The sequence below is a fragment of the Equus quagga genome, chromosome 19 (assembly GCF_021613505.1).
Source record: "Equus quagga isolate Etosha38 chromosome 19, UCLA_HA_Equagga_1.0, whole genome shotgun sequence".
In the NCBI taxonomy this organism is placed as follows: Eukaryota; Metazoa; Chordata; class Mammalia; order Perissodactyla; family Equidae; genus Equus; species Equus quagga.
Window position 1 is genome coordinate 28,945 of NC_060285.1, and position 17,053 is coordinate 45,997.

The 17,053-nt window shown below is 59.0% G+C and overlaps 1 protein-coding gene across 5 annotated transcripts in view; it reads right to left on the reverse strand.

Annotated features, from left to right (window-relative positions):
• Nucleotides 1-1,721: 1,721 nt before the first annotated feature.
• SHANK3 (SH3 and multiple ankyrin repeat domains 3) overlaps nucleotides 1,722-17,053 on the reverse strand; it is a 36,291-nt gene continuing 20,959 nt past the window's right edge. Inside the window, exons 10-12 of one of the 5 annotated variants that reach the window (XM_046646045.1) lie at nucleotides 12,888-15,135; nucleotides 5,361-5,388; nucleotides 4,082-4,244 (exon numbers count right to left, since the gene is read on the reverse strand). In XM_046646045.1, the coding sequence (XP_046502001.1) occupies nucleotides 4,224-4,244; nucleotides 5,361-5,388; nucleotides 12,888-15,135 (2,297 nt within the window). In that variant the 3' untranslated portion in view covers nucleotides 4,082-4,223. Of the gene's footprint in view, nucleotides 4,245-4,470; nucleotides 5,389-12,887; nucleotides 15,136-17,053 lie in introns of those variants that run through there. The other 4 variants (XM_046646043.1, XM_046646041.1, XM_046646044.1 and 1 more) reach the window with 4 other exon arrangements.

Consider the following 17,053-nt stretch of genomic DNA (forward strand, 5'->3'; position numbering starts at 1 on the left):
CCTTGGGGGTGGCTGGTGGTGAAGGAGAGTTGGGGCTACAGCCTCTGCTCCAGGTTCCAGAGACAACGTTGGCGAGTTGCTTAGGGCCCCCCGAGAGGGTAAAGCTGGAACATTCTGAGGTCATAAGGAGAGCAGAAGGTGCAAGGGAGTTCCCAGCCCTGAGTGAGAAAGTCTCTGCCTTTCAGCATTTGGAAGCTTCAGCTCACTCAGCCCTGACTTGCAGATGCATTTCCCTCTGCCATTTCTCCACCCCCTCTCGCAGGTTGATCTGGTGAAGACTTTGAAGGTTCTGACTCATCTTCTGAGGCACAGGGTGGCTTCTGACCTGGAGGGATATTCATCTTCTCCCCCAGACCCCTTGGGAGCCAGAGTGGGCAATGACATTTTCATGGAAAGCTGGCTCACACTGCCTTTGCTCTTCCTGTCCACCGTTGAATAGCTGTGCTTACCCCCAAGCTCTGGCCCCTGTCCCAGAGAGACCGGAGTTCCATGTGCAGCTCAGTGGAGACCCACCCCTGATGCCACAGTGCTCAGGCCCAGAGCAAGTCAGGGTCCCATCTCTGCCCCCACACTTGGACCCTCCAGGGCCCACTCCTTGACTTCCTTCATGGCCCCTTCTCTATGATGACCACAATTTCTAACTTGAAAATGAAACAAAAAAATTGAAATTGTGGGAGTTTCTAGACAGCCGCGAGCCTCTCAAGGTCCCACATTCAAGCAGTCACCGTCTGCCTCACAAGGACCTTCACCATTCCCTACGAGGCCACCCAGACCTTCACTTGCTCTCTCAAAGCACTTCTGCCTCCCTCACCTCCTCTGGGTGAAGACATCTGAGTCCACCCCTCTTCTGCCCGAAAGGCTTCACTGTATCAACCATTCCTACTTCCTCCGGGATTTTCACACTTTCCTGGAGGTATCTCCCACTGCCCAAGCCCTGACTCAGCGATAACCTGAGTCAAGGTCTACGTTTGTCATTGTGTCATATTCACACTCCTCCTTGACCCCACATGGCCAGGCCTTGAATCCACTGCCCCTCCTGAAACCCCACCAGGTGACTAGTGTCCAGCTTGTTTGACATCACAGGTTTGCAGCCCCTGGCCCTCTCTTAGCCCTGGGCCCTGTAGTCTCCACCATCTCACTGCTCACTCTGGGTCTCCTTCGCCCACTCAGTAGGAAAGTGTCCACCCACTCACCTCACTGTTCATCCTCTTCCATTCACTGAGGTGCCTCTGCCCTTCCCATGAGCTGGCAACCCCCCACCAGGTGCCACACAGGACTGGCCACATCATGACTGTTAGCTCAGGGGGAAGAAGGAAGGTCTGAATGTGGGCAGCAGCTGTAGGGGCAGGAAAGCAGGGATAGACATGAGAGGGTTCAAAGACAGGAGCAGCAGAATTTAGAAACAACTGGACACTGGGGAAGAAAGGGAACAGGGGCCATGGAGGACAACTGGACTTCTAGCTCAGGAGGGGTCACTCAGTGAGCTAGAAAGCTCCCAGCTCAGGAAGCATGGGCTGAGGTCCAGCAGGACTCTGGGAGAGATGCAAGAAGCCAGGCACCGGGCATGGAGGTCAGCAAAGAGACTGGGTCAGAGACGGGTCTGAGAGTCACCAGTGCACATGGCCAAATGTTTGTGTCAAAGCTGGGGAGGTTTATGTGAGTTGTCCAAGGGACAGCAGAGTTTGTGCTCCCAATATCTCCTCAAGCAGGCAACCGAGAAATGGTTTCATTTCTTATAAATTTATTACATAATAATATTATAATAATTATCAATAATAATAATATAAGAAACATAGATCTCTGTGGGGTGTATCACAACGTCAGGGTCAGGAGGCCTCAGGACTGGAGCAGGGGGTGAAATCCCCCGGATGGAACTCCATACAAAAGGAGGGGTGAAGCGGAACTGACCCTGTAAAGTTAAAAACCCAAATTGAACAGAAACAAAAACCCACAGGTGAGTGTGAAACTGAGAGTGTATGTGGCAGTCTATTACAGTGACTGCTGTGTGTGTGTGACCTGGTCTGTTGGTGAAGGGGTTACTGGGTGTGACTCTGCCCAGGGAATGGGGCCGGTGGGCTGGGGTGGGGCGGGCGGGCACAGACCGGCGTGCCAGGCCCCTGGGCTGTGAAAACTTCTGTTTTCTGGTTTTTTTTTTTTATTAAAAAAAGCTAGAAATATAAACAGAAACTTGTGAGTGACGTGGATGGACCTTAGTCCAGACTCCAAACCCTAGGTTTAAAAACGTCCCAGGGCCCCCCACCCCACAGGTCATTGCTGAGTGTGAGGAGTCACAGTAAGGGGGGCTGGGGTGCCCTCTGGGGTCTTTGCCTCTCCCCAGGGCTTGCGGTGGCCTGATTCTAGGGGTCCCCTTATGATCCCCCCAGAAGCCAGATAGGTGGCGGCACCGCCTCCAAGGGCCCTTGGGGACCTCCCAGGCAGCAAGGCTTCACCAAGGAGGCCCACTCAGACTAGACGAGGCTCTGGAAGGATAGGCTGAGCAAACAGCAGGTCCCAGGGTGCAGGATGGCCTCTGACTTTCTTTGGAAGTGGAGACAGCGTGCTTTCACAGACACACACCCACGCACACACCCTGTGCATGCTTCCGAAGCCCCTACACTAGTTCCGAGTGGCCACTTAGGACCACTCTCCAATCAGGCACACACAGGGCTCCCATGCACTCAGTCACACCCAGAGTTTCACACACTCGCACGTGTGCACACACACAGGGCGGGAACAGGAGACTTTGGGGTCTGAGGCAGGGAGGCTTCTCTGCTGTAGTTGCCAAACATCCTGGGGAGGAGGCGAGACCCCTCCTGGGGAGGGACCCTGTGAGGGACATGGCTAGGGGCGGGTGCTAGGGCCCTGCCCTCCCCCCCCCCGGACAATGGTCTCCCAGACCACCTGACCTTGCTAGTGCCCAGCAGTACTGGCTGCCTGCCGCCCCTCCTCCAAGCAGCACCTGAAGGGTCGGTGGGGCACACTATAGCTCAGCGAGGGGAGGGGGCCGAGCCAGGGCCCCAGGGCGGGCTACTAGGACCCTGGCCAACCCCAGACCAGCTGGAGCGTCCCCCGCCCCATGTGGGGTGGCAGTGGCAGTGAGGGGCCAGAGATGGAAGACTGGGCAGCCGCAGCGGAACCAGTGGGAGGACTGGAGGGGAAGGGAAGGGAAGCTATTAAGGACAGAGATATTTGTTCCTTTTCTCGTTCCAAATATAGAGTGGATTAAAATATGCAAAACGGGGGCTCCTTGGCCCCCAACGGAGAACCCCAATGTCTCCCCCCCCCCCCCGAGTCACCAAGGTGTGTCCTGACCTCGCATGCTGGACTAGGCCCCCCACTCTGGGAGAGCAGCCACCAGGAGCTGTGCGGGAGATGGTCAGGCCGGAGCACCCCACCCCCAATCCCCTCTGGCTCCAGCCTCCCTGGCCCGCGCCCTTCCTGACCGTGTGCTGGGTGGGGCTCGCCGGCCGGGGAGGGCACTAAGCAATGTACAGGGCAAGTCTCCGAGCAACAGCAAACAGGACGATTCATGCAACATTCCTGGCCCGGGCGCCATTGTTGGGGGCAGGCCGAGCCCGCGGCCCGGGGGGTGGAGGTGCGGGCCCTGCCGGCAGGGCGCGGCCGGGGCGTGGGTGAGGGTGGGGCGTCAGCTGCCTTCCAGCTGCCTGAGCGCGCGCTCGATGTTCATGCGGTGGCCCACGCGCGTGACGCCCAACTCCACGAAGTCGTCCTTGGTGAGCGCAGGCAGGTGCGCGCCCTCGATCTCGTGGTCCTCGAAGCGGTCGCGGTGCTCGCCCAAGTGGATGCTCTCCAGCCAGTCGCCCACGTCGAACTTGCTCCAGAGCTGCAGCGGCTTTTGCTGGAAGGGCCGGCGCGGGCCGGGGGCCCCGGGGCCGGGGCCGGGGCCAGGCGCTGGCGAGGGCAACGGCGACGGCGAGGGCGAGCGGCTGCGCGCGCTCACGCTGCGCACCACAAAGCGCACCTCCTTCGGCTCGTGCGGGATGGAGAGGCTGGACGACTTGAGGATGGTGGGAGGCGTGAGGCCGAAGGGCCGCCCCGCGCCCCCCGCGCCCGCCCCCAGCCCCTCCACCCGCTCCAGCGACGCGGGCTTCACTGGGCTCGGGGCGCGCCGCGCCACAGGGTAGCGGCCGCCGGGCCGCACCGGGTAGGAGGCCCCGCCGCCCGGGCCCCCAGGGCTGCGCTGTGCTGAGATGGAGCTCAGCTCACCGAGGCTGCTGAAGAGCCTGCGGAGGGAGAGGGGGTCAAGGCCAGGTGAGGGGCGCCAGGTGAGGTGGGGGTGGGCAGAGGGGAGCGGGGCCTGCGGCCAGGAGGACGCTTCACTTCCGGGGGCTGGGGCTAGTGGAGGTAGCCTTAGGGCCAGAGGAAGAAAGAGGGATGGGATCCTATGGTTACTGCAGCCATTTTGTGTGCCCCCCCAGGGTCCGAGCCAGTGCCCTGCGGATGCCGGGGGCGGGGGGGGGGGGGGGGCGATCCCCCCAAACTGAATGGAATATGAGGAGTAAAACCGGTGGCCACCTTCACTCCATGGGCTCCAAGAGCAGCCCACCAGAGGAAAGACAGCCTGTCCTGGCAAAGGCTGACTGCCCCATCCCTGACAGCCTTGGACACTGGCTCTGGGCACTGCCCCATCCACCCATCTCCTGGGGGGTAAGACTGGCAATACCCCTCACCACTCCCCACACAGCCCTGCTCTCATGAGGAAACCCAGAGAAGCCTGGGCTGGCTTCAGGGATGGCTGAGTCGTGATAAAGGCTGGTGGCAGCACAAAACTGAACAAGTCCATGACATTTGAGACAGACACCAGGCAGCATTCACGCCAGAACAGAGCAGCAGCACGTGCAGGACAGGTGTGAGGCAGTGGCACACCCATGACACTCTGCCTCCCTGCGCAGGACAGCACACAGCAGCAGCAATAGAGCCTACATGTGTCACAGACATGCAGCAGCAGGAGTGGCAGCGGCCTGCTCGTGACACAGACACAGTGGCACATTTGTGTGCACACGGACATACACACACACATACATACATACACACACACACACACAGATGGTGCCTCACTTCCCAACGTCACCTGACAGGACCCCAGACCTTCAGCCCCTCCCCAGGATGGCCATGGTAGGAGGCCTGCCTGGGGGGACTCCTCCAGAGAAAACCCACTCCTCCCATATCCCCTCCACCGCCCACCTCTGTTTCCTTCCCTATCCCCTGTTGTGGCCAGGAAAAGCCTCAGGGGGCTGTCAGTGGCACCGAAGCCCCACGAAGCGAAGCAGAGCAAAGACCCAGGTGGCCAGGTGCAGCGCATGGACAGTGAGAGGCATGGGATGGGCATGCTCACTTACACAGCCGGCGCTCGGGACCACCGCGCAGCTAGACAGAGCAGCCACATGCAGATGGGCAGGAGAGAGCAATGAGAGAGAGTGTTAGCGGCCCAGGCCCACACAGCAGGCGCACAGCCCACAGTCACGACCACAGTACGGGCAGCCAGGTGCAAGGAACCCCCTGGCTGGAAACCCAGTGAGGAAGGAACTCTGGTGCAGTGGGCCCAGGTGCCATGGGAGGGAGCAAATCTGGAGCTGCTGGAGAGGGGAATGCAGGGCGACTTGGGCAGATCTGGGTGGGCTCCTGGTCTGCCTGTGTGGCCTGTTCTCTAGTTTGTGAAGCACAGACCACAGCAGTGCCCATCCACATGGAATGCTGTGTGGCAAGTGATCAGCAGACACCTGGCACTTGGCGATGCGTAGTGTCCCCTTGGGCTCTCTGCTGTCTGACCAGCCTCTCTCCAGCTGCCATCCCACCTCCCTCCCCCTCCCCCTGCCTGGGCTGGGCTACGGACCCCTCCCTCTGGGTTCAGTATCCCCCAGCACCGCCCACCTCTGTGCTATCCTGACTGGTACCCAGTCCACACCACACAGGGCATCCGAGCATCCTTCTTCCCCTTACAGCAGGTTTTGTCTTTTCATTTCCCACCTGTGCAAGGTCAGCCTCTTCCTGAAGATCCAGCTCTGTCCCTCCCACTTGACTTTGTTTCCATCGCCTTCCACTGGCTCTCTCTCCTCAGCCTCTGTCCCTACTGCCTCCTCCCAATTTTTCAGACCCACAGCAGAGCTGCTTGAAGAAGCCAGACCACGCCCCCCCCCCCCCCCCGAAAAAGAGAGGCTCCAAGGACATCTGGAGTGGGCTCAGGGAAGAGGTACCAACCACCAAAAGAAACCCTCCCTGCTACCATCACATCTGGCCTCCATGGCACCACCTGGCCTTCAGGGCAAAGTGGGGCAGCAGTGGAGGGGACGGGGAAGATGCCCAAGGGGGTGGTGGGTGCCTAGGTGGTGGTGATTGCTAGGAAGAAGGGGGCAGTGCTGAGGGAGAGGCTGAGGGAATAATGCCTGTGGAACTGGGCTAGGAGCCCAAGATAGGCACCCCCCCAGGACCCTCAAACAGCTACAGTGGCTTGGGGACCTGCATCTCAGGATGGAACCCTGCCTGGCCCTACCCCAAGGGTTAAGTTTCAGTGGAGCCATGTCAGGTATACCTGGAGTCTCGGGTGTGATAGACACATACTGAGGAGTTGGGAACACAGATAAGCCGTGAAGGCAGAGAGAACAGAGTGGGTGCTGGGGAGTGCAATGGAGAGGCTTGGCCTGAGCTCAGAGCAGCATCCGGGCTCCAGGAGGCCTGTCTGGGTGGCTCTGGAGCCTTCCTTCCTGGCAGGAGCTGAGCTGGAGGCTGGAATGAGTGCAACCTGGCTCCAGAGGCACCCAGGACGACCCTCCCAGGAGAGGTGCTGGATGCGGCGAACTGGGCACCTGCCAGAGACTCAGGCTGGTGCCAGGAGGCACCTGAGTGAGAGACTGAGGGGCCACGTTCCACTGGGCTGGAGTCTGGGGAGAGGGCCAGTCACACTCCTAAGGCTGCCCAAAGCTTGCCGGAGATGGCAGGAAGCCTAAGGAAAGCTGTCCTCTCAAGGCCCCAGCGCACAGCAGGAAGTGGCCGGAGGGGGTGGCGCCCATGGCCTCTTCCTCTTTGGGAACAGGGAACTGCCCACATCATCCCCGGGGTAGGAACCCAAGCAGTGTCCATGGTTGAGTTCCATGTTTCCGCCCCACCTATGCACACCCATCACTGTCCATCACCATTCTCAGCTGAGTGTCTCCCCAGCCAGGCTCTGACCATGGCATGGCCACATCAAACACCTGCAGCCTCCCAAAAGGTTTCTGGGCAACCCACCCTCTAACACACAGCACCTCACCAGGCAACATCACCCGTAAATGCCATGGCAGCCTTCCTCAAGATGGCTCAGCAAGGCTCCATGGCCCCCAACATCTGATCTTGTACTGTCTCACTTCCTCATGACTCCTCAGCCAGTGAGGTCTGGCCTCATCTGCCTACCCCTGTAGTGGCTAAGGCTGTCAGCAGAATTCCCTTGCTGGCCTGTCCACCTGTTTCCCTTTGAGGCACACTTTTCTCTACCCCTGTCTTCCTAGATGGGCGTCCCGGGTTCCTCTCTTAGTTCACACTTTGTCCTGGGCCAGTCATCTACTGCCACCCTTCACTATGGCCGATGTGCCCAAGAATACCACATGGGAAGCCCAGCCAGTCTCTCCTGAGCTCCAGATCTCTTCTGGGGTCCCCCAAAATGCCCCCCCTCCCCCTAGTCCTTCCCCCACCAGGACCTGGCAGCTCCTCCATCTTTTCACCCCATGGCTGACAAGTTATCAACTGCTAACATTAACCCATACCCTCCTCCTCATCCCCAGCCACCTCTGGATCCATACCTTTCGTGGGCTCACTCAGAACCTTTCACCTCACTTCCTAACTGTTCTCCTTGACTCCTGGTACCTAGCACAAAGCCAGGAACACAACAGGCACTGAAAATGTCATCAAACAAAAATAATGTGATGTGTCACTCCCAGGCTTGACTACCTGCTGGCACATGGGTTTTAACAGGCAAGAAAAAGACCAAACTCTGGCCCTGGCATCTGCCACAGGACTTCTGCCACTGCACTCACGTGGGCAGGTCTGGGCCTCAGGCCTTTTGCACTTTGGGAGCCTCATTAAGGGAAATAATCCTCAATAGGAATACAAAACTAGATACAAGCTTGTAAGCTTCATCGTGCACTCTCTCTGGTCATGGTGTCTCACTCTAGCCCCCCCTAACTTCTCGCTGCCCAAACCCACTCAAGGCTCCAACCTTGATATGCTCCAAATGTCCCTATGTCCCCTCCTCTGTGACCTCTTTCTGCTCCCCAAGCAGAGTTCGGGGCTTCTGAAGCCCTGATCATGTCTCTTAGGAACACACCTGCATGTGCCCCCAACCTTGTGTGACCTGTAAGAACAGAGTACATTCTGGCCCCAGTGCCCCTGCACCAGCCAGCACACAACAGGTGCCAGTCCAGGTGTCAGAAAAGCAAGCCCTGTTGGCCTTGAGGCACCTGCAGTCACACAGGGCTTTATCCAGATCCCTGTCAAACATGTCAGCAGGACAGGGGCCACAGCAGGTCACTAGGGCAGGGTTCATAGGAACGTGCATCTTCTCCGAGATACTAATTACTGATGTACTAAAGAAGCTGTCTAAACCTAACAGGTATGAGACCACAGCACCCAGCACATGGAAGGCACCGAGAAGCACTGCACGAAAGAAATAACTTTGTGTTTCCAAAGCTATTTGAACTTTTTTTCTATAGAAGTAGATGTGAGGGACACAGAATATAAAACTGAGAGCCACCGCAGAACTGAGTGTTGCTGTGGGGCTCAGAAAAACTGTGGACCTCAGACCACGTGCGGGATTCAAATCCAACTGTGGGGCCTTAAAGACAAATGGAGTTCAGAGCAGATGTGCACCTCAGAGACAGTGATGGGGTTCTGAGAAGACAGACGTTCTGTCTACCAGGGCTAGACCCGAAGCTCGAGGCATAAAGCAGGTAGGTGGTCTGGGATCGATGTTGCAAAAAGCCAAAGGTCCTGCAGCACATGGGTGCTGCATCCTCCAGCTTCCACCCACAAGTCAAAGGTGGCTCTGGTGCAGATGAACCGATAATTTCCACAAGTTACCAAGCTTCAAATCCATGCTATATGGGGTGGCTTAACTTGCCCAGAAAGATTGCAGGCCACAGAGTATCCTGTGGCTAAAGGACATCAGAGCCTACACTAAGCCATCAGTGGGGAAGGAGGGCAGAGAGGGGCATTTCTTTTCTTATAGTGTCAGTCCAGTGAGGAGAGGGGCAGGCCTGGAGGGGAAATCGAGGGAACACATGGGGGACAAGGGGACAAGGTTCAGGGGTGTGAGCCTCTAAGTGGCCGTGGCAATTGCCCTGGGGCCTCTGCCAGGAATGGTCCTGAGAAGGAAATAGCCCCACCTAGACATCAGAACTTCCCACACTTTGGATATTTCTCTAAAAGACAGTATCGTTAGCAGTTTTATCACTAAATGAGAAATGAGCACCAGACTTTACCCACTGCTGGCTGGAGAACAAGAGCTGCCCAGCAGCCCCGATGGGCACCACAGCCACTGCCGGCCACATGGAGAGCTGACTCGACATGGCCACAGCATCCCCTGCTCAGCCCCTGCCTGCAGCCAGAAGTGAAGGGTCTCAGGTGGGCAGTGGGGCCTGACCCATAGGGCATGGTTTCACCCAGGTCTAAGGGCAAGAAAAGAGCACAAGAGGAAGGAAACATGAACGGGTGCAGAAGGGAGATGGGCCAGGACAGGCGGGTAGGGGGTCCAATTAGTTGTGCCCGTCAGGTGACAATGTGTGGCTCCAGTACAAATGACTTCAGAATATATGTGCTGTTTGTTACAACACACCTGATAAATAAAGGTGTCAGTCTACAGAATTTCTGTGTGAGGGATTACTGCGTATAATCCCAGTGTCTGTCACCAGGAATTTAATGACAGAGGCTCCAGATTATGGTGGACAATTACTGGGGCTTGGGGTCAGACAGATGCCACCACTTGCTGGCTGGAATAGATCTCTTCAGAACCTCCGTTTTATTCTCTGGAAAATGGAGACTATATTACTATCCATCGAACACAATGGTTGAGAGGATGACGCAACATGACCTGATATTTTCTGGTGCAGCAGTGAGCCCTCTTACTTTCCCATGAAAACTCTAAGAGTTAACTGAGGGGCCTGGCTGAAGGCCTGGGCACTAATGACAGCAAAGACAGAGCTTGCTCACATCGTCAGAACGCAATGTGCTACAGTCCTGCACGCGGTGCCTCACAGGTGACGCTGTATGTTTCACAGGGGAGGGACTGAAGTTCACAGGGGGTAAGTGGCTTGTCAAAGACTATAGGGCTCAGATGTGACCTCCTGAGGGCTGAAATCCAGGGCCATCTGACTGCAAGCCAATGTCGGGGAATGAAGCAAGTTGCTCAAGTTGGTGAGGGCCATGTCACAAGGGATGTCTGTCATTTCAGGCTGTCTGGTAACACTGCCTGCTTTTCCTTTGGAGAACCACCCTCCCCTCACTCTCAGCACCTGTTTGCTAGGTGGGCTGACTCCATGCCTCAGCTGCTAGGAGAGCATATGACTCAAGTCTGGCCAATGACAGCCCTGAATCTCCCTGACCCCAGCGATGGTTCAGGGGAAAGCAGGGAACCCACATGAAGCCAATCAGAGGCTGGAATTTTGCAGGAACTACTGAGGGAAAGAGGCTCACTTTCCAGTGGGCGTGCGGGACAGACAGAATGGGAAGGTTGGAACTGCGGGTCTTGACCTTCTCCACTCCAGGTCCAAGAAACACAGGGTCCTGGCACGGCCCACAACCCTGGGACAAGAGAGCCTCACCCTGACAGAGAGATGCCGAAGACAAGTTCAGACAGGTGTGCTGGAAGGTGCCAGCTGAGCAGTCACCTCCGTCCTGCCCTGCAACAGCCCCAGCTGCCCCATGGGGGCAGCAGAGCAAACAACAAAACCTGGGCTCACCTGGGCCTGACCAGGGGGCTCACAACCAGTAAATCAGAGCCAAGTGTCTGTCCTTCTGTGGGACTTGTCCTGAGCCACCTCCTAGACCTCAGACCACAAAAGACGGCACTTGCATGTAGCTGCGTTCATTCGTCCATTCAGGAAACGTTTATTGAGGGCCTGCACTGTGCTGCCCACTTCAAATGGCTTTAATTCTCATGGGGACCAAGGGGACAGAGGAATGGAGGGAGGAGGAGCAGAGAGCAAAGACGGGGGCTGGTCGAGGCTCATGGGGACCAAGGAAACAGAGGAACAGAGGGAGGAGGAGCAGAGATGAAGATGGGGGCCAGTCAAGGCTGGGTCAGGGAACCCCCACCCTCAGGGGTCTGGTCCTGCAGAAGCCCAGGACCCAAGCTGCTCATCCCAGCTGGACACCCCTGGCAACACCCATGATGCCCACTCTAAGGGCACTTTCAACACTGCCCTGCTGGGAAAAGGGCTTTTACACTCAACTAAGAGTTGGAAGAGGCAAGAAGGGGAAAGGGCCCCAGAGCAAACCCCTGGGATGACAAGAGCTGGAGAGCAGCCTTCCTGGACCACTTAGGAGAGGCACCACGAGCTTCCCAAGCCCCTACTTGTCTTTGAATCCTTAACTGGAAGAAGGTAGATCAGACAAGCCTTTTAAGTAAGACCAGAATCCCTCACTGCTTTGTGAACTCTGCCTTCCAAGGTTAACAGGAAAGGGCCCACTGGGTTGGTCTTCACAGTAGCAAGAAGGGGGAGTCAGCAGGTGGCACCCCACACATTCCCCCCAAAGCCAGAAGAGGGAGGAGGGCCTAAGGGTCACAGAAGACAAAGGCAACTTGAAAGAGGCAGACAAGGACCAGCCAGGGGATGACCAGCTCTGCCTCAGGCCAGCACCCATGGGCAGGAACCAGCTCTCCTACCAGCATCCATGGAGCCCACAGACCCAAGGGGGTCCCCCTCGGGGACAGAGCCTTGGGAATGGGGTCTTCAAGGAAAGATCCAAGGGATCAGCCCAGGGGCTCTGGCAGCTTCTGCCCAGCCAGAGCAGCACCCCAGCCCCCTGCTCAGCCCCTCCCAACAAGCCAGCGCCTTCCTGCCATTTCCAAAGCACAAGGTGGCCTCTTCAAGTCCCCACCCTGGTGAACAGACAGGACAGGGAAGGTATAGAGAAGGCGAGAGGGTAGATGGAGGGTGCTGAGAGATGGCGTGACTCCCATCTAAGAATGCCTTTTTAATACACTCTGAAAATCATACACAGGAATCTGTGTTTAAGGGACTCTCAGGCAGTACGGAGAGACAGAAATATTTCTGGGGCAGAAAATAGGAAGCTGGTGGTGGGTCCCAAAAGGAAAATGAACCAGTGTACTCTGGGCCTCAAAAGGAAGCAAGGCAGGAGGTCTACAGGAAAGGTGGCACCTGCCACATGGGGCAGCCACCTGGCCACAGGGAGGAAGGGGGGTGCACAGCGCCACAGAAAAGCCAAATAGCTGGGGGAGAGGGGGGTCGTTGCAACTCAGAGTGGACCACCGAATGACCCTTAATGGTAGAGGCAGCTTTGGTCAGGAGCAAGAGTGACAGTCCGCAAGAACTGCGGGGTTGGGGAGCCTCCAGGAGGGCTGTGGAGGTGCTCATGCCCAGCCTGGGTCTCTGATGGCTGCCCAGCAACCACTCCCAGCACCAACAGGGATGGAGAGAACAGCAGCCCTGATATTTCAGATCCCTGAAAGAGCCTCCTGTCCCAGGCAGACAAAGCAAGGCCAGATAAAGAACAGAGAGGTGGACAGGGGAAGACAGGAGGGGGGACCACGAACAAGTGAGGGATGGGACACAACGGGCCATGGAGGGAGAACAAAAGGAACTGTGGATGAACAAGAGGAAGAATACAAGGGGGGCCATGGACGTGGGACAGGACCCTCCCCACACTGCCCTGCTCACCGAGCTGCCGCGATGGGCGACTTCTTGGCAGGGTCCAGCAGGCCGCCCAGGCCGCCAGCCGGCTCCTCCCCGAGGGAGCGTGTATCTTTGTTCAGCTGCTGCAGACGGGAGCTGAGTTCACTGATCACAGTTGGTTTGTCGTCTTCGGGCCCGGGGAGCCCCCGGCTCTCCACGGGGTCCCCCCACAGCTTGGACCTTCTCTGGAAGAGGTAGCGAGGGCGAGCAGGCCCGGCGGCAGAGGCCAACCCAGCAGAGGCATGGTGCTGCTGGGCCATGAGCTCGCTGTCCGAGGACTGCTTCAGCAGTGGGTCCCTGAAGGTCACCGGCCCCTTCCCCAGCGGGGACTTGAGCTTGGGCTTGGGAGGCACTGGTGGCTTCTCGAGTAGAAAAGTGTGTCCGTCAGCGAAGGAGGTGTGAGTGTCGGTGAGTTCCCCGCTCTCAGAGCTCAGGGTGGACATGCTGGACACTGTGGAGATAGTGCTCGTGGTCTCCAGGTGGGGGTCGCTAGAGCTGCGTGTGTCGGCCTCCTCCACCCCTGAGTCTGCAGCAGACTCGGGGGCGGGGGGCGGCTCGCTGCTCGGCTTCCCTGAGGCCGGGCCTGGCACCGTGGTGGGTGAGGGACCTGGGCCAGGAAGTGGGGTGGCCAGCAGGACCCCATTGGCAAACTCTTCGGGGGGTGGCACCAGACCAATGCGGGCCAGCTCCTCTCTGGTCTCCTCGTCACTGGAGGACAGCTGGGCGGGCGGCAGGTTCACAGCAAATACCAGCTCTGGCTCCTCCTCTGAGCTGCCCTGCCCTGGCCCAGAGTCTGTCGGGGTGCTGCCAGGGGGCTGGGCCCGGGGGCTAGGCAGGGGCTCTGCCACTACTGCTGACTGCGTGGGGGCCGGGGCCAGCTCTGGGGTGCCCGGGTGCTCCTCTTCAGCCCCCAGCCCACTGGGCTCCTGCCCATTGCTGGTGGCATGCACGACAATAAGGCCTGCTGGCCGCTGCAGGGACGTGTCCAGGACGCTGAGGATCATGGACTTCTTGTCCTCAGGTGACTTCCGCTCCTCCCGAGGAGCTTTCTCCGGCTCCCTGCGAGCAGGCACTGGAACCCAGGCTGGGCTCCTCGGGGAGAATGCTGGAGAGGCCAGGGCTCCTCGCTCAGAGTCGCGGGCCTGGACATCCACAAACAGGGGCCCAGGGCGGTCTGTGTCAGGGCTGTGCACAGGCGTGGGGGACCGGGAGGGTGCCTGGGAGGCCAGAGCCCGCTCGCGGGCGGCCAGGGCAAGGGCCAGGGGCGAGCTGGGGTCCAGGGGTTTGCCAGTGAGCGGGTGGATGAAGGTGGAGCCCGAAGGCCCAAGGCTCGGGCCGCTGACCAATGGCTTCAGAGCAGAGACAGGAGAGGGCAGCAGCAGGTCTCGGCCAGGGGTGGCGCCAGGCCCCAGAAGGCGCTCGTCGATGGAGCGGGAGGGCTGCAGGGAGGGCAGATCCGTGCTTGGGGAGCTGCCCTCGATGGCTCCCACCGACAGGAACACGGTGGAGCGGCGCCGCTCCTCCAGCCGTCGGTCCTTGCCCGGGCCTGGGCCGCCGAATGCGAGCCCGGGGCCGTCCCCAGGGCCATAGTCGAGTCCGCTCGGACGAGGCCCGCGGTGTGTCGGGGAGGGCTCGCGAGCAAAGCTGCCGCCGCCGGGCCCAGGGCTGCCCACTGCCAGGGCCGCACGCTCCTGAGCATCCTCCACCTGCAGCTGCTTCACCAGCGGGCTCTTACGGCGCTGAGGCTTGGATGGCGCGAAGAGGCTGGCGCTGAAGGCGCCCAGGTTGGCGTAGGGACTGTCGGGGCCTGGCGGCCGCGGCCGGCGCTTTGGGCGCTCTGGCGGGGTAGCCGCTGGCGGGGGCCGAGGGGCGTCGCCCGCCTCGGGCGCCGAGTCCTGCAGGATGATCATGGAGCGCGCGCGCTTCTGCCGCTCGGGGTAGGGCAGCGGCCCCAGGGGCGCGGCGGAATCATACAGGCCCGTGGCCCCCGCGCCCAGGCGCGCCTCTAGGCCGGGTTTGAAGCTCGAGCGCACAGTGTCGTAGGCGCGGCTCGGCGGAGGCGGCGGCGAGAAGGCGGGGGGCGGCCCGGAGTCGAAGTAGTAGGCAGTGGGCGGGGGCGGCGGCGCGGTCTGCGGCGGGGGCGGGATGCCGCGGCCCTCGCGGACAGTATCCTGCATCGAAGTGCTCCGCGGGAAGCGGCCCTCCAGCAGGGACGCCAGCTTCTCATCCTCGCCTGCGGACAGAGGGGCCTGGTGAGACCGGCCAGGGCGCTGGAAGCCAGTGCCCTCGAGGAGGAGGCCCCTCTGGACCCGGGCGCCCGCCCCTCGCAGAGGCTGGCCCTGCCCTGACGCCACCCCAGGGCAGCCACGGTCCCATACGCAAGGGTTGTAAGGATGCCCCTTAGAAAATGACGGCAGGCGCTAGCCCGCCAGACAGGACGGGGTCAGGGCCGGCTCGGGGTTAGAGAGCAGGGAGACAGGGGAGCTCAGAGCAGGGGATGTGAGCAAGGCCCCTAGTCTGGGCTTGTCCCTGGACCCCCCAGGCTCGGTACCCCAGGCCCAGTGCTGGGTCAGGAGGGCTCTTTCGAAGATGAGAGAGAGGCATTGGTTCAGATATAGGGTAGAGGAAGGCCCCACCAGCAGACGCTCTGAGAAAGGACCCAAACCTTGACTACCAGGGTTGTGGCCAAGACATGGAGAAGGCCCAAAGAAGACACCCCCAAGAGGGTAGGGGCAGCCCCCACAGTGCTCAGGACAGAACTGCAGGGAAGAACTAGGAGCGAGTGGTGCAGGGCATTACACCCGACCAAACAAGGCCACATCTCAGAGCCACCAGCAGCGGAACAAGTAGGTGTCACTGGGCGGCCCAGGTGGCAACCAGAAGTGGAAGGGAGATGATCAGAACTGAGAGGGATGCTCTCCCAGAGCAGGAGTGATACACTGACTGTACACAGGGTGCAGCAGGGCTGTTGCCAGTGGACCCATGCCTTATGGCAGAAAGAGAGCTGACGCCCAGGTGGGGAGGTGCTTTGTGAAGAGAAGCCGCCAGAGGCTCCACCCCAGAGCCTGGTGTGGACTGGACTGGACAGGGAGAGGCTGCCAGGTCACTGCTGTAACCCTAGTCGCTGAAATTCAATAAGGTTGCATGGGAGGGAGGGAGGATTAAAATGGAATTGCAGGCTGAGCACCTGAGACATACTTTAGTTTTACTCTGAAGTGGCTGTGTGACCCCAGGCTAGGCCCTGAGCCCCTCGGAGCGTCAGTTCTCTCATGGGCAACACAGGCTTAAAAAGAACTCCATTCTGCCTGCCTCACGCAGACATCGTTAGGAGCTGTGCAAGAGCAGGGCTGGAGTGTTCAGGGTGCTCATCGTCCTGCTACCTGGCTAGAACCTGGCAGGACCTCCCAAATGTCCTTGTGGACATCATGCTACAGGTGTGTTCAGTTAGGCTGTGGGTGTTAGCCCGGTCCAAGGAAAGTGGATGAATGGCTCCTCCATGTTGACACACACAGGTCTCTGGTGGAGTGCCTGGGGCATCTACACCTGGTCTCACTCTGGTCTTGGTCACATTTTTATGAACTCACTATGTTGCAGACTGCCTGTTCCCAACCACCTCCTCCTTCAGTGACCACGGTGCTCTCACCAGGCTTCCCACACTGCACTGTTTGCATCTTGTCCTGCATAACAGCTCTTGTAATCCCCAGGCACAGCAAGGGTGGGCTTTTGTGTAAAGACTTAGGCTTGAATTCTAGCTCTGCCAGTTACTATCTGACATTCCTTAACCTCTTAGCACTTCACTTTCCTCATCTCAGGAGAAAGGTCCCCCCCCGTTGTGGGGCTGTGTGAACTGGAGCCATTTAAAGCTTACAGCACAGGGTAAGCACGTAGAAGCAGCCCAGGAAAGCAGCTGAGGTCATGGTCATCCTCATTTCTAGGTCTGCCTTCCACCCCCACCACTGGACACATAATCTGTTCCAAGTCCGTGCTGGGTCTCCTCCTTGCTGCGTATTTTGTGCAGCATACAAACACGCACTGAACACCCCAAGCCTGTGCATGAGACAGAGCTATGCAGGAAAAGCTAGTGCTCTGAGGGGATATAGGGAGCTTGGCATGCCAAGTTCTAACTTAGGGTAAAGACAGGTCCCTCGCCT